General features: G+C 38.3%; 1 protein-coding gene across 8 annotated transcripts in view; it reads left to right on the top strand.

The window, feature by feature from the left end:
• LOC139987127 (protein kinase shaggy) overlaps positions 1–27,781 on the top strand; it is a 66,495-nt gene extending 38,714 nt beyond the window's left edge. For 5 of the 8 annotated variants that reach the window (XM_072003063.1, XM_072003062.1, XM_072003065.1 and 2 more), the window contains 7 exons: positions 10,885–11,075; positions 11,956–12,039; positions 12,788–12,826; positions 13,947–14,057; positions 14,482–14,719; positions 15,670–15,863; positions 17,858–27,781. In XM_072003063.1, the coding sequence (XP_071859164.1) occupies positions 10,885–11,075; positions 11,956–12,039; positions 12,788–12,826; positions 13,947–14,057; positions 14,482–14,719; positions 15,670–15,863; positions 17,858–18,229 (1,229 nt within the window). In that variant the 3' untranslated portion in view covers positions 18,230–27,781. Of the gene's footprint in view, positions 1–1,795; positions 3,372–10,864; positions 11,076–11,955; positions 12,040–12,787; positions 12,827–13,946; positions 14,058–14,481; positions 14,720–15,669; positions 15,864–17,857 lie in introns of those variants that run through there. The other 3 variants (XM_072003060.1, XM_072003061.1, XM_072003058.1) reach the window with 3 other exon arrangements.
• The last annotated feature ends 146 nt before the right edge of the window (positions 27,782–27,927 follow it).

The raw sequence follows: 27,927 nt of genomic DNA, 5'->3' as shown, positions 1-27,927 counted from the left end.
AATATTCTTTCTCGAGTAACAAAGTCTGTACCAAAAAGTACGCAAAATACGATTACAAACGACGACCTGCCAATAAACAACACCAGGTTGTAAAACTACTCGAGCAGACGGAAAAATTCGGAGAAGAGCCGCGGTCAGCGTGATTGCTCATCAGCCGCGAAATTCTACTTTGCAAAACTGGCACGTTCTATTTAATCCGACGTAACGTCCGTCATTGACGACACGATCTACTATAAATAGATTTTATTATGAATAATCCTCTGGTGTCACGCATAGTCATGACGAGTTTACTGCTGTACGCGAATGAAATATATCGCAGATCACTTTGCTCTATCACAAATTCGTTACAGAGTCCAAGCTTTGCTCTTCGTTCGAGAAACGAGAGACTGCAGACTGTCATTAATAAGCGACCATCGAATCTTCGTTGATCCATTTTACGCGGTTGAATGGCTTCGCGGCTCTGTAACTCGTTAAGGAAATATGGGTCAGTATGGGTACATATTTCGTATTTAGGCTACGAATATGCTACCGTTTATGAGCATCCGGACGTTTCCATCGATATCGCAATAAAGATATTTAAATTTAACCAGTGCGTGCGAGTTAATGACGAATTAATGATCAGAGGCGGAACTTATTACCTTCCGAATCGTCTATCGAGCTATAAATTTGAATTACACGTAGAATTCTATGAAATATCGCCCTTGGACTCTGAAGTGAAAAGTTCATCTGATTAGAAATTTTTACACGTCACTTTATATATTGTTTGGTACTTACGTACGCCGTTTACGTTAATTCTGTAGCTAGAATACATTTTATCAAAAATATGCTGATATCCCGATACTTTTGAAGGATAGCGTATTTAGTAGATGATCGTATTACGTCGATTTCGTGGGTTTAATCGGTTAACGAACGACCGCTCGAAACTGGTCCTGTAATCAGCATTAATGCAGATGTTAATTATCTTATCTCCCGGAATTAAATAAGGTCTTAATCAAGCGGAAAACATGGCGCCTCGAGTTAGCAGGTGCGATTAGCAGAAAAAGATTTTCGAGAATCGAAGGATAAGAAAAAAAGGTGACTTTGATACGTTGAGTCGAGATTAAGAAATGCTTGTGCTCGAAAAATACTTTACTTTCCTATTTTAGCGCAAAATTGTGTTTTGCGGGGTACGTCGTGTTGTCGCGGTCTTAAACCTGTTATGCTAAAAATAAGATCGTTCGATTCTCAAGAACCGCGAGAGAAACAACAAACGTAGCGTAAGTCGATGGAAGAGCAGTTGAACTAAATAGAGAGACTCGGTAAAAGCTTTCAAATCTAACGCTATCGAGTATTTCTCGCTAAACTCTCGAAACGTTCGAAGAGTCTAGCGTTAGATTCGTTAGAACTCGATCTAAACGAACTAATGTAGAAAAATACATTAACCTAAAAGAAGGAATCTACCTTAAAAGACACAGAATTTTACGTTAGCCGTCAAAGAGACGTTACTCGACCTAATTTCGATCTAAAGTGCATCACTCAACCTAAAAGCCAATATTCGGTATAGACACGGCTGAAGAGACAACGCTCAACCTAAATTCACCCTAAAATAATAAGAAATTGTACGGTAGCTTTTAAAGAGCAGCGAGGAAAGTCGAAAAGCGACCAGGCACCGTTTATCGCTAGCTCTCGCGGCATGTATCTGTTCTACGCTGTACAACGCTCGCTCCCCCCTCCGCGACGCTCGGCGTCTTTCTCCCCCCCTCCGGGAAGCTGATTCTTCCGCGGGTAATGGCGATTGGCGACGCGTTCGGCTTAGTCGCGTGCCGAGACGCCGTGGAACGAGAACGTTTCTGGCGAGCTGGCTACGTGGAACGCGAGCGATACGCAGCGATACAAATCGGCCAGGTCTCGGATCGTCGCGTGATCTCGGCACGTAAAACCAGTCCGTTTCGTCGACCCGAGAACGCACTACGATTAACCGCGCCATTCTCACCCCGTCGTATTCTACCTCTATCGAAATACGATATTAGCCGAAAGTGTTGGAGAAAAGTTTGTGACTTGTGATCCGATCGTGCGGTTTGAAAGTTCTACGTTCCCAAAGAGGAAGAGGACCGTTCGATTAAGATTTCCACTAAGAAGATTCGATAAGAGGAATCTTCGAGTTGATTCGCACGTTATACGTTCGACCAAAGATTCACACGCGCTGTGATTCGTTTTTATCCTCCGTGAGTATTATTTGGTGATAGCAAGCGGTTAGAACCGACCCAAAGTCAGCGAAATAGATTGATCACTCGACAAGCAGAGATCGCATCTCCGCGTAACTTGGTAGCTCGAAGCAAGCGAGATGATCGATGCTCAACCTGAACTATTATAACGATATACGTGCCAACGAATCTCTTCGAGTCTTCCAGCAACGACTCTGCCGAAATAAATCTCCTAAAATTGCCAAAGATCGCCGAACGCTCGGTGAGACAAAATCCGAGTCTTGGAAACTCTTCAAAAGGGAACCTTATCTCGAAACAAGCTACAATATCTGCACGTTGCAAAGTATCCAAAGGAGACACGCTGAGCATTCCAAAGGATACGTGTCATCGGTGGAAGCAATCTGTCGTTCGTGCACACCGATCGATGTTACGTCGATTGAATCGTTGGAGACGGTGGTCGGTCTTGAACCTTGTCCTCCTGTCTCACAAATCGGCTCGGACGGAAAACGAACAATGATCGCGTGATCACGACACGTAAGCTAGATCGCGGAGTTATTGACGATTCGTGGCACGCAGGAATTCGTGTACGACCCGGTGTGTAGGCTCGTGCGTTTCAACGCGGCATTCCCGTGCGTTGAATGGCGATCGTGTGAGTCGCCCCGAATTACCTGGTTTGGCCAGCTTCTTGTCGGAAGCATGATAAAGACAGGCAGTGAGATCACCGTGGAAAATCGTTTATTTGGCATAGTTACGATGACCCACGCTGTGCACCTTGACACGCTGTTAATATTAGTTGCTGGTGACCTTCCAAGTAGTCTCAGACTCTCGGAATATTTGTAAACTATATGACTATAGAATAGATGCGTCAAGCTTCTGTCGCACTGAGATATTTATCGAAAACGAAGCAGTAAACCAAAATATTTTTCACCAGGAAAAAATTATTCACACGCTCGGGTGTTCTTTCTTTTTCGGTGGATTTTTTTAAGTGAATTTTGTAAAGTGTAATGGCGCCAGCTGCCACGTTAGACTGGTCAGAACCGTGCCAGCATTGGCGTTATCCGAAATTCTGTCCGTCTGGACAGCAGAAGCATGAAAGGGCGAAGAGCGCGATGGAACTGAGCAGCAAGGAGGCGAACACAGCGTACAAAAAGTTCTGCAAGTTCCTGCGCCGGCTGAAGAACAGGAAACGTAAGTTGCCCGTCTGGAGGACGGAGGATGATCGTTGTTCTGGCAGTTGGGCTCGGTTTAGCGCATAGTCGCGCGAGAATCGCGAAATAATATTTCGCGTCCAAGTTTCCCGCTTTTGAGAAAATGTTTCTCAATGAAATTTCTCAAAGTTCCCTTTCACAGCTTCTTTTTTCGAATTTCTTTATAAAAATTGATAAAAAGAAATTCGCTCTTCGAGGTTCGATATTTCTAAGTAGAACACATTGGAAACGTTGGCGCAGCGATAGTAGCAGATCTTTTATTCCACTGAAAATAGGGCAAATCAGGGACGATAGTAACAGTTGGACTCGAGACTTCGTTTATGCAAAAGCTATTACATTTGCGACAAAAGTTCTTATACGAACTCTTGTTGTAAGTTCGAAATTTTAAAATTGTAATTACATCGTCTTCCTGCCCGGTCGTCGGTGGATTTTTCGTCGTATAAAAAGGACCAAAAATTGTCAAATTTAAAGTTTCTGGTTGAAACATCTTTGGATTCTTTGGTTATTGCGTATACGGTGAATGGATCTCGCTTCGTAAAAATTGACAAAAACTTGCAATTGGAGAGTAGAAGGGAGTTTTCGAATTAGATTGCTCTTTAGCAGCTGTTCTAAACGTTGGAGTGGCCTCAATTTTATCTGAATTATTAAAGTCCGCTAATTAGCCTTGAAATCATTATCGATCATTGACTTTGACGATCCGTAGGCGTAATATATTCGCTGTTTCTACCAAGTTTGACTGCTTTTTAATCTCGGCGTGTACACTGTACTCGGAATATTTTAAAGTATAATGAACCCAGACATTATCGATAAATTATTCAACACTGGATTATTCTTGCTTTTCAAACATGTCAGTCGCCTCGAGACGAGTTGTGTTATTTCTGACTTTCGATGGAACGAGATGCATCTTAACAACCTTGAGTTCCATCTTCTATTTGTTTCGATTAATTCATAAATATATCGCAAAGCAGACATTTTGAAATTTGAAATGCTGTGTAGTATTTTTCGTCTTATTGCAAAGTATTTTCTAGAGAAGGAAAATTATAACTCGTATTTAGAAACTTGCCATTTTTGCAATAATCTTCTGCTTCCGTAAATTCCGAATGCCAATTCTTCCAAAGATTTCTTAGCCATTAATCTTCGAATCTCGATTTTATCGAGAAAATTATAATGACTGAAACGAAGATGACGCAAAAAGCTTGAACGCGATGACGCTTATGAATTTGTTTATTGAACAAAACATCTAGTCACTTTTTTAAAAAGCCATCTGCCATTTGAGCGGGAAAGGTTAGAAACACAAGACAGACGAGCAAAGAAAGAAGAACTGTTCGACGAGAAGTAATACACCGACCCACTGACATTTATCCCTTGTTATTCCTATTTATTTTAGTTACACACATCGACCCACGGGAATTATTTTTTCATACATCAAAAGCTAGCTACGTCGGCTTGACACGTTGCGGCAAAGAAAAAGGGGCAAAAAAGGAAAAAGAAGAAAAGGTGAAACAAAAATGGTAAAGAGATTTTTTGCTTGCCGGGATGCTCGATGTATGCACCCGATCAATCCTTTTCTTCTTCGTCGCTTACCGGAGGTTCTCAACTTTTGCAAAATTGAAATTTCTTCCTGCTGTTGAATATTTAATTCCGTCACAAGCTCTTTCTTTCTATAAAACTATAGAACGTAATATCTAACGTTCAACCGCGTAGAATAACATCAGAAGAACAAAACCACACGCATCCCTTGCGTTGAATAACGTATCATATATGAAACATCCTCTCACACGAGGATAACTGACAAGCTTTGCCTTAAAATCGAGATTTTCTGCATCGATGATGTTTTCTATAACCCTTGAAATACTTGTACGATCGATAGCACGCGCTGCGAATTATTCGATCGATCCAAGTGCATAGTAACACCTTTGATGCAAAGCGAAGGAGACAATACTTGTTGCGAAAGCGTTGCCTAACGTCGCTTATTAAGTAGCGGATAAGCACCGATGCAGATCTAAAGTCGCGTGAAATGCGTGTTTCGTGTGCAAATCCGATTTTGCAAGATGGCAAATTTCGTCGACGTTGCTTCTGAGATTTCATGCGATAAGAGATCGAAACCTGCGAATAAAGTGCAATTTTAACACCTTGACGCGCCAATATTTCACCGATGTTGGTGTTTCAGAAGTTTTTGAAATATTCAAGTTGCTACTTTGAAATTAACTATTTCGATAAATAGATGTGAAATTTTTAGATACAATATAAGCCTACGATCTTTCGTTTCAAAGTAAACGATAAAGTTCGGAACGGTACTCGGAAAATTTTTTCACTGAAAATGCTTCGAACGAATCTGAGAAAAATTTCAACGCAAATAGATCGAGATACGTCGGCAAATTTGTCGTGAGATTATCTTTGTCGCAACCAATATCGGACTGGTAATATAGTCGAGAGTTAATAATTACTTACCGCGAGCTCTTTTTCGATTCGTAACACCGACCAGCGCGAACTCTGTTCATCAGCGCAAATCTGCGTGTCAAAGAAAACGCGATTATTCTACCCCATGATCCTGCAATCGCTTTAGACGATGCACCGTTGAGCCAAAGGCTGTGCATCGTCTGGTTGGCCGCAAAATGTCACACGCTTGCCAGTCCCGTGCGATACGGCCAGGAAAAAGGTCGTGAATCCTCTGATGCGCGCGTAACGCGGTAAAAGGGAGGCTGACGTGCATCCGGATCCTTGGGTTGCACTTTTTGTCGCACGCTGGATTTAGCCGGCTCCGATCCAAGCGGCACTTTTGCCAGAGATCGTTGCCGGTTGACCCACTTCTCTCGTCTCCCGCGTGTCCCTAAGGATCCTCCAATAAAAACTAGGGAATAGCAGTTGCCCAACTATGTCAGGGAACTATATCCCCGAAAAAATTCAAGATCAGATATGTTGTTGATACTTGCACATAGTTCGTAGAGCAGAGTATAAAAATTAAAACAATACGATTTAAAAGTAATGTATTGTAACAGGTGTATTATTGTTATTATTATTTAGAAATCGTATATCGCGATATGTACAGAAATAACTATACTTTATATAATATTTAACGATATTAAAACCTAATTAATACAAAGTTCCAATATCTTTTAAACATGTAGCGTTCTAATTTAATTGTCAAAAGATCCAAAAATTCTAATCTTTGCATGGTTCTCATAATTCTAAGTGCAAACTTCTAAACGCATATTATCGTTCAGTTCTTCGTTATTCTTTCGTGTAATATCTTCCAAGTTCGATTCGCGTGAAACGTTGCAGCGGGATTTTTGTGCAACTGCGCGGATAGCTGCTGAATGATGCAGATCAGGATCTTGATGTATGAGCTGTCGCTATTTTCGAGCGTTAGTAATGTTTCGCACCTCGACTTGGCACTTTTCGATCAACTTGTTCGCGAGATGGAACTTCACAGTCTAATTAGGAGTTTGATCCCACTTCGAAATAACCGTTGCTGTTTTGCGAACTTCAAAGTTACGTTTCGTTAGAACCAAGGTTAGAATATATCTGTCTCAAGGCCTTTAAAATTCTGTTGACGCGACTAATCTTGCATCAGCTTCTGGATACTTTAACTATATTTTAAATCATGGTACTTGAGGTATTTTCGGCCATCGTAGGTCCGACATAAACATTCGAGAAAAACAAAAATTTGATATAAAGCGTATAGAATTTGGAATATGTTTATTTTAGTGGAATTGTCTTTTTTTTCTTTTTTTTTCTTTTTTGTGTACTACTTCTTAGAAATTGGGACAGTAGATCCTTTCCATTGTATCAGGTTGTCCGAAATGTTTCTTTCGTTTTATGAGCAAATAATAGACGCACAATAAATAAATCGTTTTTTGTTTTATATTATTTCGTCGAATTACGTACGATCCATTTTGTTCTGTCGAGATAAACACCGTGACGTTTTACAGACTTGCTTCCACGTTTGTACGAACGTGCATTTTTGTGAAAGAGAGACAGACATTTTTCGGACAACCTAATACATTTGGAGAAAGTCGGGAACATTCTATATATTCCGCTCAAGTAATCTTCGATCTATAAATTATTTGAAAAAGGAAACCAACAGTTTCGTTTCAAGATTTTTAGAATCCAAGAATTCAAGATAGTTCTTGTAAATTAATGCGATTAATTTCTTCCATTAAAGACACCATATATATACACATATTTTGACGAAACTACAGATTAAAGATTAATGCAGGAAGCCAACGCTTTCTATGCATCAACCTAACGATATTCCAAAGGTCGCCATTTCCTTTACAACCTCGTACGCCTCGCATTCCCTAGGAAATTACCAAAATCGTTCAACCTGAAATTTCTCCAACGATAGTCGACCGGTGTCCTGTTCGCCTTGAAATTGTGCGCAAACTGTTAAGAAACAAATCACAAATGCGCCCAGTTGTCCGCCGGTTCGCGTTACTCTGCATCGAAACTTGGAAATACTCTGCGTGAAGAGGGAAAGAGGTGACGATACGGAAGAGGAAAAGGTTAACGGAAGGGAAAGATGTTGGCGAAATGTCAAGAAGTAAATCGTGGCCCACGTGGCATGTTATCGTTGGTTGCGCCCGTTTCGATTCATTCGACGACGATAAACGCGATCGCGAGACATCAACCGGGTTTCCGGTACGGTCGCGCGAATTTTCGGACCCGGTCTCGTTACAACGCTTGAATTATGCGGTGCGTGGTTATTTTCAGCCGCGGTTCAATGAGAAAACCGGTCTGTAAACGCGGCCCTCGCATTATCCTACGTCGCATCTTATCAAGGTTATACCTCTCACGCGCCTGCTGCTATCGAGCAATAGAATAGAATCGCGAACCGCCTAAGAGTGTAAACCGTAACAGCGTTTTAGTTTTCCTTTCTTCTGGGTGTTAAGCAGGACAAGGGTAAAAGGTGTTTATTTTTATCGATTACTGTTCGTTGGTCCATCGATGGTAACCTTTAGATTCGAAGGTAATCCTATGACACAGCGATCTTTTCGAAGTTAAAGTAATAATTTGAAGTTCTCAAGAATCGAATAGATTAGCTCGAAGATTGATTAACTCTGCGCGGTTCAAGAACTTTGCCGCTCTGTCGCATAATTATTTATCGACTAACAATATTAACGTATTGACAAGCGACTAGTTAGAGGTTATAGATTTCTCTTCTTCTCTTCGGCTTTCATGTACAAAGGATTAGGATCGCAAGAGCTCGCGCATCGCTATACAACCTCGCTACCCTTACGTTTCTAAGATGTAGCCATCCTTTTTTGACTATAAATATTTTTGCACAATTCGTCGGTAGATTTCTTCTTAAAAAAAAATGTACAGGAATAAGCACGGTGTTTTTTATCGACGATGAAAGCTTGCAGATTTTGCCACCAGTATAGAAATGTAGAGAGAAATCTCGCGGTAAGAACGCTAGAGAATTTCTATGGTAAACACTAATTTTCATACATCTCCCCTATGATTCTAGATGATTGTACGACCTTGATGGATATAAAGCAAGAGGAAGCAGTGATTTCACTGATCTCTGTTCTTATTTCTTTGTTAGCTGGCCGCGAACTTCCTTCGAGTTATAAAACATTACGCTTCTTTTAATAGCCTTTTCTTTTATCATCTTAGGAACTAAAAACTGCTACGATAACCTCGTTTTCTATCGAAGATCTTGCGATATTTCTCAAGATCTCAAGGTTACATAATCTTCTTTTGACGAAACAAATGGATAGATAAAAAGAACAACAAGACGAATTCGATCATACCATCCGATCACCGACGATCATATCGTCCGATTTTATTGCAAATTTAATGTTGCCTTTATAACGTTGTGTTTTATGCAGACTTCCAAATCTTTTCTTATTACGTTCCTCGATAAAACTGTACGAAAGATAATACGGTAAATTTTTAATAATCTCGACATCTCCAGATTCATCGTCGAATGCTTTTCATCGTCTATCGTCGAAGTAGAGAGTAAATATTTTGGATCTCAGCTCAAGGTCTTTTTGTTTTTTTGCTGCATGCAACGACTCTGTTTGTTTTCATCGAACATTGCTTCAATTCTTATTCGTCGAACGAAACAGCTCTATGGTCGGGCGTTACAAACGTAACGAATGGTTAACGACGAGGTTAAAGCGCGAAAATTCTCGGCGAGATTGTTTCGTCTTCGAACGGGGAACAGTCGTTTTCGATCCTGACTTTTCCGCAATAAAACCGAATGGACGATCGCGCTATTTCGGATCGTCGCGCTATTTTCACGACGACGCGGCTATTTCGACCGTGTGCTGCGACTCCTTCGATGTTGCGTTGTACATTCTTTCGTGTCTGACCCCGTGTTGATGCTCCCCGAAATCGTTTTCAAGTTTGAGGCCGCGCAGGATGTTGTTCGATTCGAAAACGATGCATCGAAAATCGATACAATGGGAATAATGGAACAGCATTCTAGAATTTCTTTTTAAAGTAGGATTTTCTATTGTTTACGCTGATTAACTCGGAAATAAGAGCAACGAAACAAAATGACGATGATTTCAATTGACAAGATCCCGACGAATTCATAGTTTACATTAATCGTTATCGCTGTAATTGAAATATTTCTATTTCGTGCTTAAATTATAGTCGAATAAATCGTAACTGTATCGCTTTATAGCTTTCAAATTCCTGACACATTTTCTTCAATCTACTTCGTCTTTCTATAAATTTTCTTCCATCTTCTAGCTACACCTATTATATTGGGTTGGCAACTAAATGATCGCGGATTTTGTCAATGTCTCCTTATGGCAAAATCCGCGATCACTTAGTTACCGACTCGATACATCTAGTCTTCCAAGTATTAACACGTTGACTTTTATTTGAAGTTCATTGACCGTGAATTTTGCTTATTGTTCGTTCCCACATGACACATAGTTTAGCTTTGGAAAATATGTTGGAAAAATATGACGATACTCTTTTGAAAAAGTAATTTTTCTAAACTCACGCAATCAAAGTTGAATATGAATTTCATGAAATAATTGTCGCTTCATAATGGACTATTTATTTTATTAAAAATTCATCGACGATTCTTATACTTTTGAACGTAGATACGCAACATACATTTATTAAAAAATAAATTTCATAACGCATTTAATACTTCGTAACGTTACCGTCACGTAGATCAAAATAACGAAAATCTCCTCGAATACAATTGTTTACGGATTTTAAATCATTCGATTAATTTCCTGGTACGATCAGTCTCGCGTGAACTTTCGTAGCAGTCAACGTGTTGAACGATCATACCTGTTTCATAAAGTTCTTCGAATAACAAAACCTTGAAAAATGATAACACCGAGCATGAGTCCATTGCTTCGTAGAATCAATTTACTATTTCAGCTTTCCTTTATTTTTCTTTTTCCTTTTTCTTTTTCTGTATACGACTCCAAATCGTTACTATACCTTCTTACTTTCTACTTGTACTTTACCATTCTGGTTTTCGATTGTTTCTATGGGCGGTGTGATGTATAATGCAGATAGAGATGGCAACAAAGTCACAACCGTGGTGGCTACACCTGGTGCTGGTCCAGATCGTCCCCAAGAGATCTCCTATACAGACACTAAAGTAATCGGTAACGGCAGCTTCGGCGTTGTATACCTAGCGAAACTATGTGACACGGAAGAACTGGTCGCCATCAAAAAAGTTCTCCAAGACAAACGATTTAAGGTAAGAGAAACATGAAATTCTTCGATGAATAATTTCTTAATAATTTCAATACGCCTTTAAACTCTAACTAATACGACGAACTAAACGCGTATTAACCGTTGAATTAATAAAAAATAAATTCGCAGATCCTCTGATGTTTCTGACTACGACTTGCAAAATTACAAAATAATACTCAACTTGAAATTGAAATTCGACCGATAGAAACTAGCCGCCGTTCGTACCTGGATTTAACGATCGGATTGACCAATTTGTATTTTTCTACAGTAAGAAATTAGCAGAAATTATAGTGCAGGGAACGAACGAAGGTCTGGATAGAACGAACAGATTCTTTTTCTGCCTGTTGGAAATATATAGGCTCTATGAAAGCTAGAGACCATTTGCCAACGCGTATTATAGTAATTCGTCGATTCGAGGTAGCTCCGATTCGGAAACAGAGGATCTGCGAAGACAAGCCTATACTTAAAAGAAAATTCTCATTTTTTAATCCTGCAACGCGTTTACAAATTCTGCCGTATCTTTCTATAGTTTTTATCTTTGATCGATAGTCGTAGAGATACAAACGAAAAGGAGAGAAATCGTACGAGTAAAGATAAATTATTGTTGCTCGATGGAATTGTTTAATTCGTCCGATCTGAGACGACCGAATAATATCGTCGTATTTACGTATCGATAAAATTAGATTTATGTTTTGCGAGATTGCAATGTTTGAGAAACGATAATCCACGACCTCAATCTCCGTATTAAATCTCGCGAATGTAACAACAAACGTGCTTAACAACGATTCTAATCGAAGATAAGGGAAACACCGTCGTCGCGACGAAGTAAACACGAACGAGGAACTACGCGAATTAATCAGATTTTCCCTTCCTTTTATTTATAGAACAGGGAGTTACAAATCATGCGGCGTCTCGAGCACTGCAACATTGTAAAACTGAAATACTTCTTCTACTCCAGTGGCGATAAGGTAACTATTTATTAAGATTCTTTTTAACGATAATTCCGTACACTCGATTGAAATTTTGAACGTTGAAGCAATTATTGTTGGACGTACGATCTACTCCACAAGAAAGTGGATTTTTCTTTTCACACAATTTTTCTTATTCGAACGTTTCTTGCGTCACGCAAATTATTTCCCTTGATTCTTTCTCTCTCTCTCTCTCTCTCTCTCTCTTTATTTTTTCTTCTTTTTCTTCAATTATACTCACGATATACAGATATTCCCTAAAAGTATTTGGATAGTAACAAAATTTAATAACGATATATCTGAGTTAATTGTGAAAGAATTGAGGTGTACAAAGGAAGAATATGATGTCGTATTTTGTATCTTTCTTTTTTTTTTTACAGGGAAGCAGTTTTAAAATTCACTCGATCCCGTGTTACTAAAATTGTCTTTTCAGACGATCGATGCTCGAAGCTAAACGAGATTTTTTATCCTCTTCAAAATTTTTTTAAACATTACCTACCATGGGATCAAAAAATCGTTTGATTTAACAATTACGTGTAATTTTGTCGAGCATTTTGAGAGAGAAAAAAAAAAAAAAGAAACAAATTTAATTGATTTTTGAACCGCAGTTTGCTACTGTTCGAATACTTTTGGAATTAAATGCAGTAGAACGATACTTCTGATTTCTCTCGAATGATACACAATGATACAAAACGCCAAGTATTCATTGTTAGTTTAATGCATGCGACGTTGTTGTGTTATTTTGTAGAACATCTTAAACGCAACTAATCCAGTTTTTCATGTGGACGTAAGTGAACAAGAGAGTACCCAGTAGTTTTGACGGAGAGGTCCTTTTTTTGAGAGAATTTAGGCAGTTCCGCTTACACGTAGACAGATTAACGACAAAAAAACGATAACACGTTTTTGTTGTTATGTGTCAGCCGCGAACATCGTAGAACACTAAATACGAAGTCTATAGCCTGAGTCAAAGAACTTCGTTGCTCAAGGCCGCCAGCCCCATCACCAATCATATTGGAAACTCTACCCTCACCCCTACGAATCATAGTTTGGTTCCACGTGTGTTGCACAGTGTCAATTATTTCTGGAATTTTATTTTTTCTAAATAGACTGATTTTATATAGAGATGCGGTACGATGCAAATGTTTTAGGCCGTCTATGATAGCGAGCTTTATTCATCGTTATATTTATCAATCGTATCTTTAGGAAATATTTAGGAGGGGATATTAGGAAATTAGAAAATTGTGTTCAGTTATTGCCTGGATGTTATAAAACGCGTGTTTAGATAGATTTAAGATGAGCTGTCGATCAGAACGGAGGAAACGAAAAATGTGATTTATTTGAAATACTGAAAACAAAATATCGAATGGTACAAAGTAAATTTCAATTATTGTTAAAAAATTATTCGACTAGATCTAAGAAACAGTGAAGCACCGTTATTATCTTTTTAAACGAATGATCAATAATTCTCGAATTAAACATCTGCTTTAAGAAGTAACGACGAATCTAAAATGACATCGAGAAATAAAAAAAAATACAAAAGATCGTTGTTCGATGGGTGGCCTAAAACTTTCGCACGGTACTTTATAATCGTTGTTCTTGTTTTTTCTTAACTTTGAGTAGTGGAGTGTATCCTTGAGTGACTATATTTTTGATTCAAGCTGTAGTAGCTAACGCAGCTTGACTAGTTATAGAAAATAATCTTCTGGAGTTGCGTGTGCACGGTTCAAAGGCACTTCGCGTAAATCGTCGTATAAAATTCATGCTGATCGATTTCTACGACGAAACAAGCAACAAAGCCCCGTGCAAAAGAATTTACTTTCGAGTCGCGTGTGCTTTTGAAACGGTACACCTTCGTATGTCGATGGTGTAGATTCGTACTAACGAAAGACTTTGCGAATTTCTTTTAGAAGGACGAGGTTTATCTGAACCTAGTGTTGGAATACATACCTGAAACTGTGTATAAAGTCGCTCGGCATTATAACAAAAGCAAGCAAACCATACCGATAAATTTCATTAAGGTAAGCTGAAAATTACAATAACGATCGTTCAACTACTACCGCAAGAGGTTTTATACATGACGTAATAATTTCAAATAGAATACAGCATAATTCTCAATTTGTTGAGAAATAAATAACCAAGGCATCTTTAATACAAAAATATCATTATCTTAATCAACCGTAAAAGTCCGAAGCTTATAAATATACCGACTCATACACGTAATACGAACTCGTTTCATTCTACAGAACGACGTGTCATAAGATTGCAAAATTACTCGATCTGACATATAATCATAGAATAATTATCCATAATTATCGATAGACGCAATTCAACTGTATACTAACCGAAGCTTTCCTCGTATTCGATTCACCAGTCGCTATAATCAGAACGTTTTTAATTTCATGCATAACATTCTAATATCATTTTTTAATAATATATTTCCAGTTGTACATGTACCAACTGTTCCGCTCTCTGGCATACATCCACTCGCTGGGGATCTGTCACAGGGACATCAAGCCACAGAATCTACTCCTGGACCCAGAATCCGGTGTCTTGAAGCTCTGTGATTTTGGCTCTGCTAAACATCTGGTGAAAGGAGAGCCTAATGTGTCTTACATCTGTAGTCGTTATTATCGCGCACCCGAATTAATCTTTGGTGCTATCGATTATACCACGAAAATTGGTACGATTACTTGCGTATTATTCTTATTGTTAATATCGTTCAATTTAAATTAATTCATTGAATGACGTACCGTAGACTGTTTCACGTGCCTAGCAGAATACTAATTTGGTTAATTGTAAATAAAAGGTTCTTCAACCTTCTTTGAACGTTCGAATTTTATCAGCTTGAACTACGTACTTGAAGGTATTTTAGTAAATTTTTATAAAATCTCTTACTTGTTCGATACGTGCGAAAATCATTCCAAATTTGAAAAATATTGGAGCGTGTAAAAACGTAGGCTATACACGATATGTACAAGCGTATATTAGCGCATATCCAAAGTAAAGCAGATTGCTATAATAGAATTCTGGATATTTGAAAGTATGAAAGTCACAATGTGGAACGTCAAAACTATCGGACAGCCGCAGCGTGGAACGTTAAAGGCAGTGCGTATCGCAACAGAAAATCAAGAAGACGACTTTACCTATATCCGGGATATTGATTAAATAGAAAGGACAGCAGCCAGTCGTTTCCGTAGCCTCGACTCGTACAGATCTAAATACATCGTATCTGCAGAACTGTATAGAATATATATATATATATATATAGAATGTACGTAGCATGGACAAAGAATCATGCAAGAGGAACAGAATCGACCCCGTAACAGTATTTACGGTTCTATTTAAGTTCCGTTTTTTTTAGTCATGCTTATGAAAGTATGAATTTGCATAAACATCCGCAGTCTATTTATTACGTTAAAGATTGAAAGATTGGCTGGCAATGCGTCAAGGCACTTTACTTATACGAATATGATAAACTAGAAAGAAATATGGCATACAAAATATAAAATATAAAATAAATATAAAATATAAAATACAGGAAAAAGGAGGGACAGAAAATAGAAAGATTTATTTTTTTTTTCTTCTTCTTTCGTTTCTATGTGTAATTAAAAAGTTTTATCGTGTTTACAGATGTGTGGAGCGCAGGCTGTGTGGTAGCAGAATTGTTGCTCGGCCAACCGATATTTCCCGGAGATAGTGGCGTGGATCAACTGGTCGAGATCATCAAGGTGCTCGGCACACCTACACGCGACCAGATACGTGAGATGAATCCCAACTATACCGAGTTCAAATTTCCACAGATTAAGGCGCACCCATGGCAAAAGGTAGCCTATCATCTGATCTACTCGTTGTATTATGCGCTCTTTGCGCGCAATACGTTACACTGTCGAGACGGTTTTTCGTGTAGCTCGTCTAATTTCGTAACTGCGTACTGCGTACATGTTTGGCGGTTTCGTGACTAACGGGGGAAACAGATGATCTGGTGTGCTCTGATTTCAATGATTTACAGAATATATAAGAATAGTAGGTCTACCGAGAAACAACATCGTTTGCATAGATATTCGGTAATTTGCCAAATTTTATTTTCGTTAGAAATTATATCTCGGAGGAGTAAGGATATTTCATTTAAAATTGAAATATTTAATGTCTATGCAAATGTAAAACTAGCGTAGAAAAAGAGAAAAACGTGATATTTAAATCAGTGCACACTCTTCACACGATCCCTTTGTAAGGGAAACGTTATAATTGGATTAATAAGGTTTCTTGCGAGCACATTGTGCGAAAAGAATTGTAAAGAATAGCGATGGAATCGTTGAAGGGTAAGGTCTTGTTCCGCAGTCTTGTTCCTTCTAACTAACAAATCGGCTCTAATCACATTCATCAACACATGGTTACTCGTGGTTACAGTTTATGCTTCAACGAATGAGTGGACTAAAGTGTTCCACGGAGCACCAAAAGATTAGAGTAAGTGGTCCCCTGTTCAAAAAGCAATGTGTCTTTATCATTTACTGGCTGGCAAATATTCCTTTTTTTTTTCTCTCTAGCCCGTGATATTACTAACCAGTATAACCAACATTTTCAGCATCTGAAACGGTAAGAAATAAGCTGGATACGATGCTCAGTTACCGCTGTGTCGAACGGAGGACGACGAGCCTCGACGATTGAAAAAAACCAAAACTTCATTTCGATTCTTCGCATCACAAATCGCTCGACGTGCATCTTTTCTCGAACTCATGTGTAATATCCATTTTTCTATCTCATAATCATCATCATCATCATCATCATCATCATCATCATCATCATCCACGTTACTAACTTTTAAAATAGAAACAGATCTGTTCAAAATCTCGGTGTATCACTTACTCTAATGTTCTGGTGGTGAACAAAAATATTTTTCACTGACTTGAAAATGGTATGCAATTATTCTTTTCTTTTTTTTTTTTTCTTTTCTTTTCATCTCGTTTCTTTCTCTCTTGTACATGGTAAAGAGCGACAACAGATTGTCTGCGAAACCAAATTACTGTTCGTAAGATCTAAATTTATCGTCTCTTTCACTTTCACGCACTGCTTTTGTGCCTGCCGAGTATCTTATTCATACGATTTTAGTCACTTTTTATGGATCGTTAATTTTATGTATCGGACGATCTTCCTCTGGACGAATTATATTCTCCTGGAGTAAACACATTTTATTAGAGAACAGAAAAAGGCAGTGAATATCGAACGAATCTGACTTCGTCTCCCGAACGGTCAGCTCCTCGGATGGATAAACTTTTATACGGGAAGAAATATCAAAACCGAAGCAGTTCATCACTACTAATATCAATTGTAATACACCTAATATACACTGATCAGATACGAAACTTCAAACGAACATGTAAGCGGAACGTATTGCTGCCGTTTTTTTATTGCTTTGTGGTATAGGATCTCATTCAGTTTGTGTTGCTATGCGATTTCTTATGGTGGAGGTGAAAAGTTTTTTTTTTTTAATTCAAGGCTACTTCCCGATCATCCACTTTTTCGCTATAAATCTTTCATAAAAATATACATTTGCATGAACATGGACAATTTAATAGCGAGTATATTATACTTAACCCTGAACAGACGAACAAAATTTCTTGCCTCTACTGTAAAATCCTCGCTACTATAAAAAATGGGCAAGTCCCGAGGAATAATTTTTTCTTTCTTAACGAACCTTCGTGCAGTAACAGAAATTAACATCGAGAAACAAGGTCGTCTCGAGATTTCTCCTTGTTAGCCACAGATTAACCACGAAAATGTTACCAGGATAAATTGAAACTAACGACGACGATGATTACAGGTGTTCAGGGCACGCACACCTCCGGAAGCGATGGAGCTGGTCGCTGGACTTTTGGAGTACACGCCATCCGGCCGGATCACACCGTTGGAAGCGTGCGCTCATCCGTTTTTCGACGAACTTCGGGAGCAGGGGACGCGATTACCAAATGGGCGAGAGCTTCCCCCTTTGTTTAACTTTACAGAGTACGAGCTACGAATTCAACCGTCGCTAAACTCGATCCTAAAACCGAAGTACATGCAGACTTCGGAAAATCCTGGAGGCCAGTCGGAACCGGTCGCGGGGAGTAGCGGTAACTCTAGTGATAATAACGTGAACACCAACACGCTGTCCTCTTCAAAGAACACAGACCCCGGCCAGTCGAACATGGCTTAAGCTGCTTTCTATTTTTAACGTTTAATTAAACAACAAATGATAGAAAACACGGCGAGAGAGTGAGAAAGAGAGAGGGAGAGGGAGAAAGGGAAAGAGAGAATGAGAGAAAAGGAGAAAAAGAGAGATATAACGATAGAAAGAGAGGGAGCGAGAGTGAAAAAAAGACAGGAAAAGCCAAGAATTCGCGTGTTAGAAACTAGCCTTAAAAGAAACGAAAAAAGAAAAAAATTCAAGTACGGTATAGCAAGGACGAAATAAAAAAAAAAAAGATAAAAACAGAATAGAAGGAAGATCGATATTCTTCTGAGGAGGATGTCCATAGACGATATAACATACACATAACACAAAGAATCCCCAATTGTAAATTTTTTTGAACTCGATGCAAATGGCGATACCAGTGTGGTATTTTAAGCTTTGTTCGCTTGAAACACGAACGACGAAATATTATAGGATTATTGAATAAAGAAGATGAATAGTTCCCCTCTTTATAACGATTTCGCCTGAGGACACCTCGAATTCTGAGTGGCGTGTGCGAACGCTTGATTGCCACCTTATTGCCAAAAACAGCATAACAAACAATTCAATTCAATGTATATATATGTTATAGGAACTGGCTCGTAACCTCTTTTAATTGATAATTGCTATAAACAAAGAAAGAAAGAAACAAAACAACAAAAAAAAAAAAAAAAAAAAAAAAAAGAAAGATAATAACGAACGCGAACTTTTTCTAGTTGAAGAAAAACCAAACGATGTGTAATCTATTACGATACACTATGTCTAGTAGCGCGTTACGTTGCTTGCCTCGTCGTCATCTCATAATTCGACAACACACACAACACACACACAAAGACACACACACACACACACACACAAAAATAAACAGCTACACGATCATCGCGATTATTAAAGAGATACAAGAACCATCTGCCTTTTAACACGGGCTTCGACAAATTTTAGTGATTCAAGGAGAAAGAGATCGCTAGATTCTCAGCTTTCGCGAAGAACAGCATGAATAGGAGCCGAGACTCGGACGTTTCCTCTTGAATGCGTAACAACGAACTGGAAAAAGGGAAATGACGATTACAATACTTATCGCTATATATTGTATTAAAGAACACGCATGTTACATAGATAATATTCTTATTGTGTTCAAGATTCAAGCGCCGATCGATGCTGTCGCAACTGATAGGGAAATTTTCACGCGGAGAATGTCACGATTGAACACCAAAAACACACACACATAAACACACACGTTAGTAATTTGCGTGCACAATCTCTATTTATCGTAAGACGAATGTCCGCGACGTGAGACATGCTGCGTATACCAGTACAATTAGCAGAGAAAAAAAGGAGAAAAATATGTTGGAGTACGATCCTCTGTTTAATGGATGAATTAATTCGAGTACACTATTTGTTACGGATTTAATCGTCGCGCGATTATCATTATATATTTCTGTCGTTGGTCTTACCGAACCCTCGGCTTCGCCGAGCGATATTTTTCATCACACGCGACAAAGCTCTACGCATCAGAGAGCGATTTTTTTTTCTTTTTAAATGACCACGACAAGTTGTTTTTTCTTACGTCCGAAGTGCTTTAGATTTTCGACAAATTTCGAATGTCCTCTTCTTTTTTCTGTATCAGCGTGTGAACGACAGACGATAAAAAAGTAAGAACAAGATTTGTAAGCAAATTATGAAATTATCCTTTCGTGCGCATCACCATGCATACTTTGTATGCCCGCGAGAGAGAAAGCTCAGTCGTACGAGGCCTCTGAATTTCTTCGATCGAGATCGTTGAATCTTTTTTAATACCTAGATCGCTGTCTCGTCTATGGTAGTCTTGGAGAATCGTAAGACGAAAGAAGAGGTGTACGAAGGAAATTTGTGCATTTTGCGTGATGAATTTCAATTCTGCGGAACGAAACGAAAGAAATGAACCCCTGAACCTTTCCGGGCATGTCGCGCGTGACCTAGCCACCATTTTGCACGTTTCTACATATCATATCGCGCCGCAAGAAGTCACGAAAGAGAGGCTGCCGATGAAAGTCCATACCGAACGATCATTTAGTTCCTTTCTTTTTTTTTTTCTTCCTTTTAAAGAGAGACAGAGGGAAAAGACGAACGTTGATTAAAAGAACAGGGAAAATGAAAAAAGAAAGAAAGAAAATAGAATGGCAGCAGAGTGAGAACGTGGGAGGAAGTATGAGTGGGAGAATGAAAGGGACAGCAAGCGAGTGAGAATGGGAGAGAAAGAGAACTTGTTTCAGAGTTTTAACGAACGTTGATATGATGTAGATTACGTTTTTAAACAATTAACACGGACGGTTTCCTTCGTTACTAGCTGAACAGTTAGATGAATTTATCGATTTCGTTTTTCCTCTAGTCTAAACACGCGAAAACGGAGGGAAATACATAAGATTTTTGATACACGATCGTGAAAATTACGAAGACGAGTCTTTGCGTTCTGACGACCGAAGGATAATTTGTCGTTTTTGCGTTGAAAGAGAAAAAGCAGGATGTTCAGATATGTATCGATCGTGGCACTTTTAATAATGGTGGTATCTTTCCAGCACTTACTCGCACATAAATCCATACGTATTAAGTGTATGCTAACATAATGGTCGCCTCTTCATTTATTGTTTAAAATTATACAACGTATTATTTAAATAATTATATAACGATTCGTTTCTTTCAAAATTTATAAACTTCGACCTTCGATCATCAAAAATTGCAAGCGTAAAGCTAAAGATTCCATAGGCGCCATTAGTTCTGCGTTTGCTTGATAATTGAGCCATCATTTTTCCGCCGTCAGACAACGGATCCCTTGAAAGAAACATTAGGCAAGCTATATAGCTGTCGAGAACAGTTCAAAGGAGCTCGAACAGATTACATAAGCATGCGATATAGTTTTCATATATGATTGAAACGAAGAAATATGTAATTATTGTAGATTTAAATTATTTATATGTTCAGGCAGCAGCTGGCTTGATGTATCTTCGTTCTCCTTGTCGACCGACATCTTGAAAAAAAGGAGACGTGATATCCGTGCGTAAAAACAAGAGGAAGAATTATCAACCGAACAGGTTCAAACGGAGATTATTAATTTTGATCTTCCCGACCGACGAGAAACCGAAAAATGGTCGTGAATCTAACTGTGAAAAGTAGAACGAAATAAAATATATAAAGAGGAAACAAAAGTAAAAAAAGAAAAAAAAAGACGAATGTGAAAAATTCATGGACAACCTGAAGTATAAATTGTTGGTTAATTGTCGTGATTATTCGATTAATAAAGAAATTCATCGATTTAGTTCTAATCCAGTCTTTCTCGTGTTCTGCGATTTTGCGTGCTTCGAACATTATTTCGTCACCGGTTAGATAAGGCGGAAAGTTAATTCATAGTCCGAGGAAGAAGGAAGATATGATAATCATGATATGAGAATCATATATGATTAAAGGGATGAAATCCACGATAAATTAGACGAATTGAATTGTATTCCGTGCAATTATTAGTGGATGGACACCGGACATTTCCTTATTTTGCCTCGTTTTCTTTTTTTTTTTTTTTTTTTTTTTTTTTTCTTCTCTTCTTTCAAGAGACTCTAGCGTTATTCGATTACAAACATACACGCAAACATACATTACACAGACATTTGCAAAATGTAGAGAAATCATCTGGTGAGGGAAGAGCCCATGTAAAATACTGAAAGTCTATATATATAAATACTTACATATATGTGTGTGTATATAATATACATATACATACGTATAGGTATATACATATAATACGTGCATACGATTGAATTACGTATATGTGTGTATATCTATATAAATATGTAGATTAATTTTTAACGATAGCAGTTAATGATATTGCTGCATTGTTGTAAAGAGAGAAAGAGGAGCTGAATGGAAGATGCGCGTGAGAGTGTGAAAGATATGGGAGTAAATGAGAGTGACATGGAGGGAAACACGATTTAGACGGAGAGAAAGGGAAAAAAAAATGATTAATTGACTCTTCGAGAACAACTATATTCGTCGTTTGCCTGACATTTTCATTACCGTTACCACTACAGAGACCACCAGTTTTTTGTTCTTTTCTTTGTCTTCTTATTACTATCATCATGTCGCACCGTTTCGAATCACCTAGTAAATAAATTGTAATAATTGTGTAAAGAAAACAAATTAATAAAGTAATTTAATATGTATATATATGCATATATGTATGCGTGTGTGGTGTGCATATGTATATACGTGAGAGAAAGGGAGCGAGAGAGAAAGAGAAAAAAAGAAGTTAACTCGCAAGAGGTATACGTATATTTAATCGCTGCTGTACCGATCGAGCGAGATTTAGCGATGGCTTTCTGTCGTTAATTAAAGCCACGAATCAAATATTTTGCGTTCGATTCGATGCTTTGGACGAATCATAAGTATCATAAATATATGATATCCTTATCGAGTGTCTCTGTGGAACAGAAACGATTATCTGATCATGTATGAAACCTCCTTCGAGAACCACTGAGCTTCGAACATGGAATTAGAGATTATCGTCATGGGCTGTCCCTGATGCTCCAGTAGCTATTTCTATTTGCAAAAAAAAAAGCTACTATCTTTCCGCTGATTCCACGGAAATTCCAAGATGGACCATTAATCGTTCGTATTATTCACGAGAAACAAAAAAAAAAAAAAAAAATTAAGTCGAGAATTCTATTCGAATTGCACGTTTTGAACGATCGTGGCTAAAGTAGTGTAGTTAAGCACTGTATATGTCCGATATTGTACGCTTGATGAACAGCAAACGCTTGAATTGCGATGAATTGTAGTTTATTGTTACGATTAGACTGCGGATTTTTATGCATTCCTACAGAGTTTTAAAGATACAAAGAGATGCACAGAATGCATATAACATACCGAAATATATGAAGCATTCGAAGTAGTAAACTCGTTGTAATTTTTAATGGATAAAACGAATCTCTATTTAAGTTTTATTCTTTTACTTGTGTCCACGAAAAAAAAAAAAAAAAAAGAAAGAAAAAACAAGCTTGCATAAAAGTTGCAGTCTAGTTACGATCATTTCCGATTTCGTACCGTTTCGTTTTAGTTTTTCGTATCGTACGAACTATGACGGTGGTGAGTAATCGATTTAAAAGCAAAACGAGGGGAAGAAACTCTGTATCTGTAAATTCATTTCGCTGCGAAGTGTATATATATATATATACATATATATGTGTGTATATATGTATATGTGTATATATATATTATTACGATATTTTTAAGGACAAATATGTTTTTAAATTATAATAGTGATTAATTTAATACGAAATTCGTCAATAAATAAACGAATTATATTTGCTTCCGTTTTCGATTGGTTCGAGTGGATCGTAAACAAAAAAAAAAAAACAAAAAAAAATAACTGTATTCTTTTTTTTACGAGTAATTTCGTTTCTACACGAATGTAAAGTTTGAACGAACGACGCAATAAAAATTTCGTATTAAACTTCACGTGTTATAGGCTCAATGTTATCAGTACTCTTTGTAATCCTGGGAAACTAATCTCATTTTCTAACGTGTCTCTTACGTTTATCGTGTAACATCTTCATTTGTTACAAATAATTACAAGTCGAATTAAAATGGCAAACAGCTGTACGATATAATTTCCGATTATTAACAATTTCATTGATAAACGTGGCACCGTAGCTCGAACGTTTCGTCGAATCTATTTACGAGTATTTTTTATTAGTAAGCATTTTTTTCGTATGATTTCCGATACATGCGACTAATTTAAGAGGCTGATCAACTAATTTACACGATTCCAAAATCCAAATTCCAATATTTGGTCGGTTCTGTAATACTTTTGAAGAAACGACTAAGCTGTACCTATCGCGCTCTAACAAGAAAATAGTCTATCGCAAGGCCCGAGCTTGTACTTCATTCTAAATGGCAACTGTTCTAGACGTTCCACTTTCAATCTGGTCCATCTTCGAAACGTACTCGCGTAGTCGCGTGACAACGAGTCACTATCCGTACTCCCGATTCGTAGTAGTAGTAACTAAAATAGTTAAGACTTTAATCAGCACGCATCCCTTTTCCGACCTCGATCACGAACAGTCGTGCATGTACATAAGGATGAAATCGAGTCCCTATTTTACGTCGTTTAACTCTCAATTGGTATGATTGAGATATAGGTGACCAATAATAGCTTGGATCGAGTGGTTTGATTATAAAGCACTTTATCTTAATTTCTTATCTATGTTTTACATGACATTTATTGCGTAAAATACGAAATATAAACGAACTCTCTATGGATAAACTGCGTCGTTGATCGATGAGCTCTTCTCTCTAAATTTTTATTTTCATCCAACGAGGTTTCAGACGTTTTGGTCAACAAACGAATGTTATACCGTGGCAGAGATATCGATGAATATTCCGGAATTTTTTCGGATTTGTTCATGGTTCGATATTACGAAACAATTAGGTTTGAATACGATAAATAAACATTTAATTTCATTAAGGAAAAGCGACCCAACTGAAAAATCCAAACTATTATCGGACTCGTTCAGGACTCAACGGTATCGATCGAGAGTTAGCATAACGATCGAGCGGAAAAGGCGAACCGACGAAGCCGAGTCTTCGAGACATTTTAGTGGAAAATTTTAAAGACGGACCTTACGACACACGATCGAATTTTTATAAGCTTTTTACTTTTGCACCACACTGGCGATTCTGTCCGTACCACTTCCACGCGTTTTACCTCCATTAAAGGTAAGAAGCGACGAATCGAGAAGGAAAAAGTCAAGGAGAAGGAAAAACCATCGCGGTCGATCGATATTTAAAGACACTGCTACTATTTTCGCAGTTAGGGGCAGCGATTCCGAGAGATAGGGAGATATTTTTCGCGAATAGAAAAAAAAAATAGCAGTGGCAATTTAAGTAGCAATGTAACGATAATATCTCTCGTTTCTACGATGTATGTATAGTCAAGGATATAGTCGAAACACGCACGTGTTCTCGCGCGATTCTTATCCCTCTGAGATCGCCCTTTGTACAAACCTTTATTTCTCCCGTGTATCTATACGCTTGAAGTACTCGCTTGTAGGAATGTAACCATAGGACATCCTCTTCAGAAGTATATATATTATAAATATGTATAATCTATATACCTTATTGACCTGCCCAGGAAAGAATCGACCATTAGTTTCTCACCTTCCACGGAGAAAAACGTTCCTTGGCGTGGATCGTCCGCGTTATTCTTGTAAAATTTTTCTTTTCCTTTACTTTACTTTTCCCATCGTATCGAACGATAGCCGAATTCCACGATACTCGGGAAAAGGCCGTTATTCGATTTTCCGAACGAGATCGGCTAATTATTCTCGCGTGGTATTCACGCCAGAATCGAGTTCCACGCGGAAGACTCGTAGGCGATCGTCCTACGCGATTCTCTTCCCCGACTGTATCGCTCTCAATCGCTATCAAGACTTCCTGTACTTGGTTCGATCACGTGGCGAAATTTTAGCGAAAGAATACGACGAACAGGTGTACAGAAAGTAGAGACTGCGTGTTAAGACGAGAACGAAACGCGAAGAAAACGACGAGAGTATGATGAGAACGGTGGGACGAGGAAGAGGAGGGACGGGTGCAAACGTACGGTCGGTCGTAGCGCGGAAAGATAATAGTCGTGCAATGACGTCGATCAGAGATCGTACAGTCGTCTGTGAAACGAGTGCTTAACCCCTTCCGGTATGGCCATATGCTATAGTCGTACACTTAAGCCTGCGAGCCAAGTATAGTCGCGGATGTGCTTTTGACGAATGTTGACTGTAATCAAAGGTCTCGCGAGACTTCTCATTGACTACAGTTCGCTCTTCTAGGTCTATACGTCGGCTAAGATTACCTTCTATGCTGCCGTCGTTTATAGTCACCATGATGGTCGCTTGTTTCGGCTGACTATAACCTTATCGTATCAAGTACAGAACGCGTACCGGCTACGGTGACTTGCACGTGCGACTCGAGTCCTTAAGTGGATTATAGTCGCTGATCTGTTATCGGCACGGTGAGTGCAACCGTTCACCCTTACGATTATAGTACGGAATTAAAGTCTTTCATCTAAGTTAACTCGTCGGCTATAGTCGACGGTCCCTGCGTACTTATATACTTTTTGACTGTAAGCCGATTATAGTCGGCCGTCATTATACGCTTACTTAAGCTGCAAGTTGAGTATAGTCAGCGGTGAAGCGCATATTTAGGACCTTGTTGACTATAGTCATATTACCGTGCTTCGAATCTCGAGAATTGTCACGCGCGACGATTATAGTCAGCAAGCCTGTACGCTTTTATATTCGCTTGCCGACTATAGTCGGCCAACCATCGTGAGCACTAACCAACCATTCGTCGATACTATAATAGAACTATAACGACTCAGCGAGCTGTAGAAATCTCGTTTTTACTATACATATTCTGTAAAGTAAGCAACAAGAGAAAAGAAACGTCCATAACGCACTATTAATCATCGACAGCACCGTTCACACCAGCGACGAACCGTAAAACGCCATACCGAGAGGGTTACTCGTTACTCACGATTATAATAGGAAAAAATTGTGTTAATATATATATATATATATATGTATATCTATATATATATTATCATATATATATATAGATAATTTGTGAAACGGAGGAAGAAGAGAATCCGCGAATGTACCAAATGTGGTTAGCGTGAGCGATTCGAGGAAACGAGGAGAAGAAAACGAAGCGGAAGAGAAAGGGAGTAGCGTAGTTATTAAAAAAATTAAGACAACTTGCCGATCCGTGAAAGATCATGGCTGGCGAGGAGAAGAGAAGAAAAATGAGAAGAAAAAAAAAGAAAAAAAAAAACGAACGTGTGGCTGTGTGCGAGCAAAACGGAGTGCCTGATGCGTGTGAGCAAAAAGAATACTCGTTCGATGGAGAAATGGAGTGGGGGTTTTGAGGGGGGGAACGAAACCCAAGCATGTACATACATATACATGTATGTAATGTATAAAATAACAGAGCGCATATATATGAATATGCATATGTATGTATAGGTAATTAAACAGAACGCGGCGACGCTATATGCGATATTAAAGAACAAAAGGAAAAAATGATAAAAAAAAAAAAAACCTGACAGAAAGAAAAATGAAAAAAAAAAACACTAGCGAACTCTTATTACGATATTGCTATTATTCACGAAGAATTGTCACCGACTTAACTTCGAGTTATTAAAAAAGATGACGAAGAAAATGGAAAAAAAGATATAATAACGATGTTCTCTATGAATCTTGAACGATTCTATACCGACGAATCACGATGACTAAGTAACATCGTTCGCTTCGCTACCGTTCACTTGTCGGATGTTTTCAGTTTTACACGGTTCACACACGAGAATAGTCGATAATCGGTAATCGTAGAAATAAATCAGTGGATGTGTTTTAAGCGAGGATCGAACGCCTCCGTTCCTACGGAGACTCTATGATACTATGATTATTATTATTGTAGATTTTGTGGTTTATTTAACAATAAAACGATAACACGGTTAACAGAGACTGCGGTTTCATTCGCGACGGGGTTCCGCACGATGGACGGTGGAGTAAGTATGAAGCGAATTAAGCTCGAATCGATCTCGATGAAATATTTATTTTAATTATTTGTTCACGCACATGACAAATTTGTATGCGTAAGCAGACTCA

This window comes from Bombus fervidus, chromosome 5 (assembly GCF_041682495.2).
Source record: "Bombus fervidus isolate BK054 chromosome 5, iyBomFerv1, whole genome shotgun sequence".
Lineage (NCBI taxonomy): Eukaryota > Metazoa > Arthropoda > Insecta > Hymenoptera > Apidae > Bombus > Bombus fervidus.
Note: the sequence above shows the minus strand (reverse complement) of the source record. Positions and strands in the feature narration are given on the sequence as shown.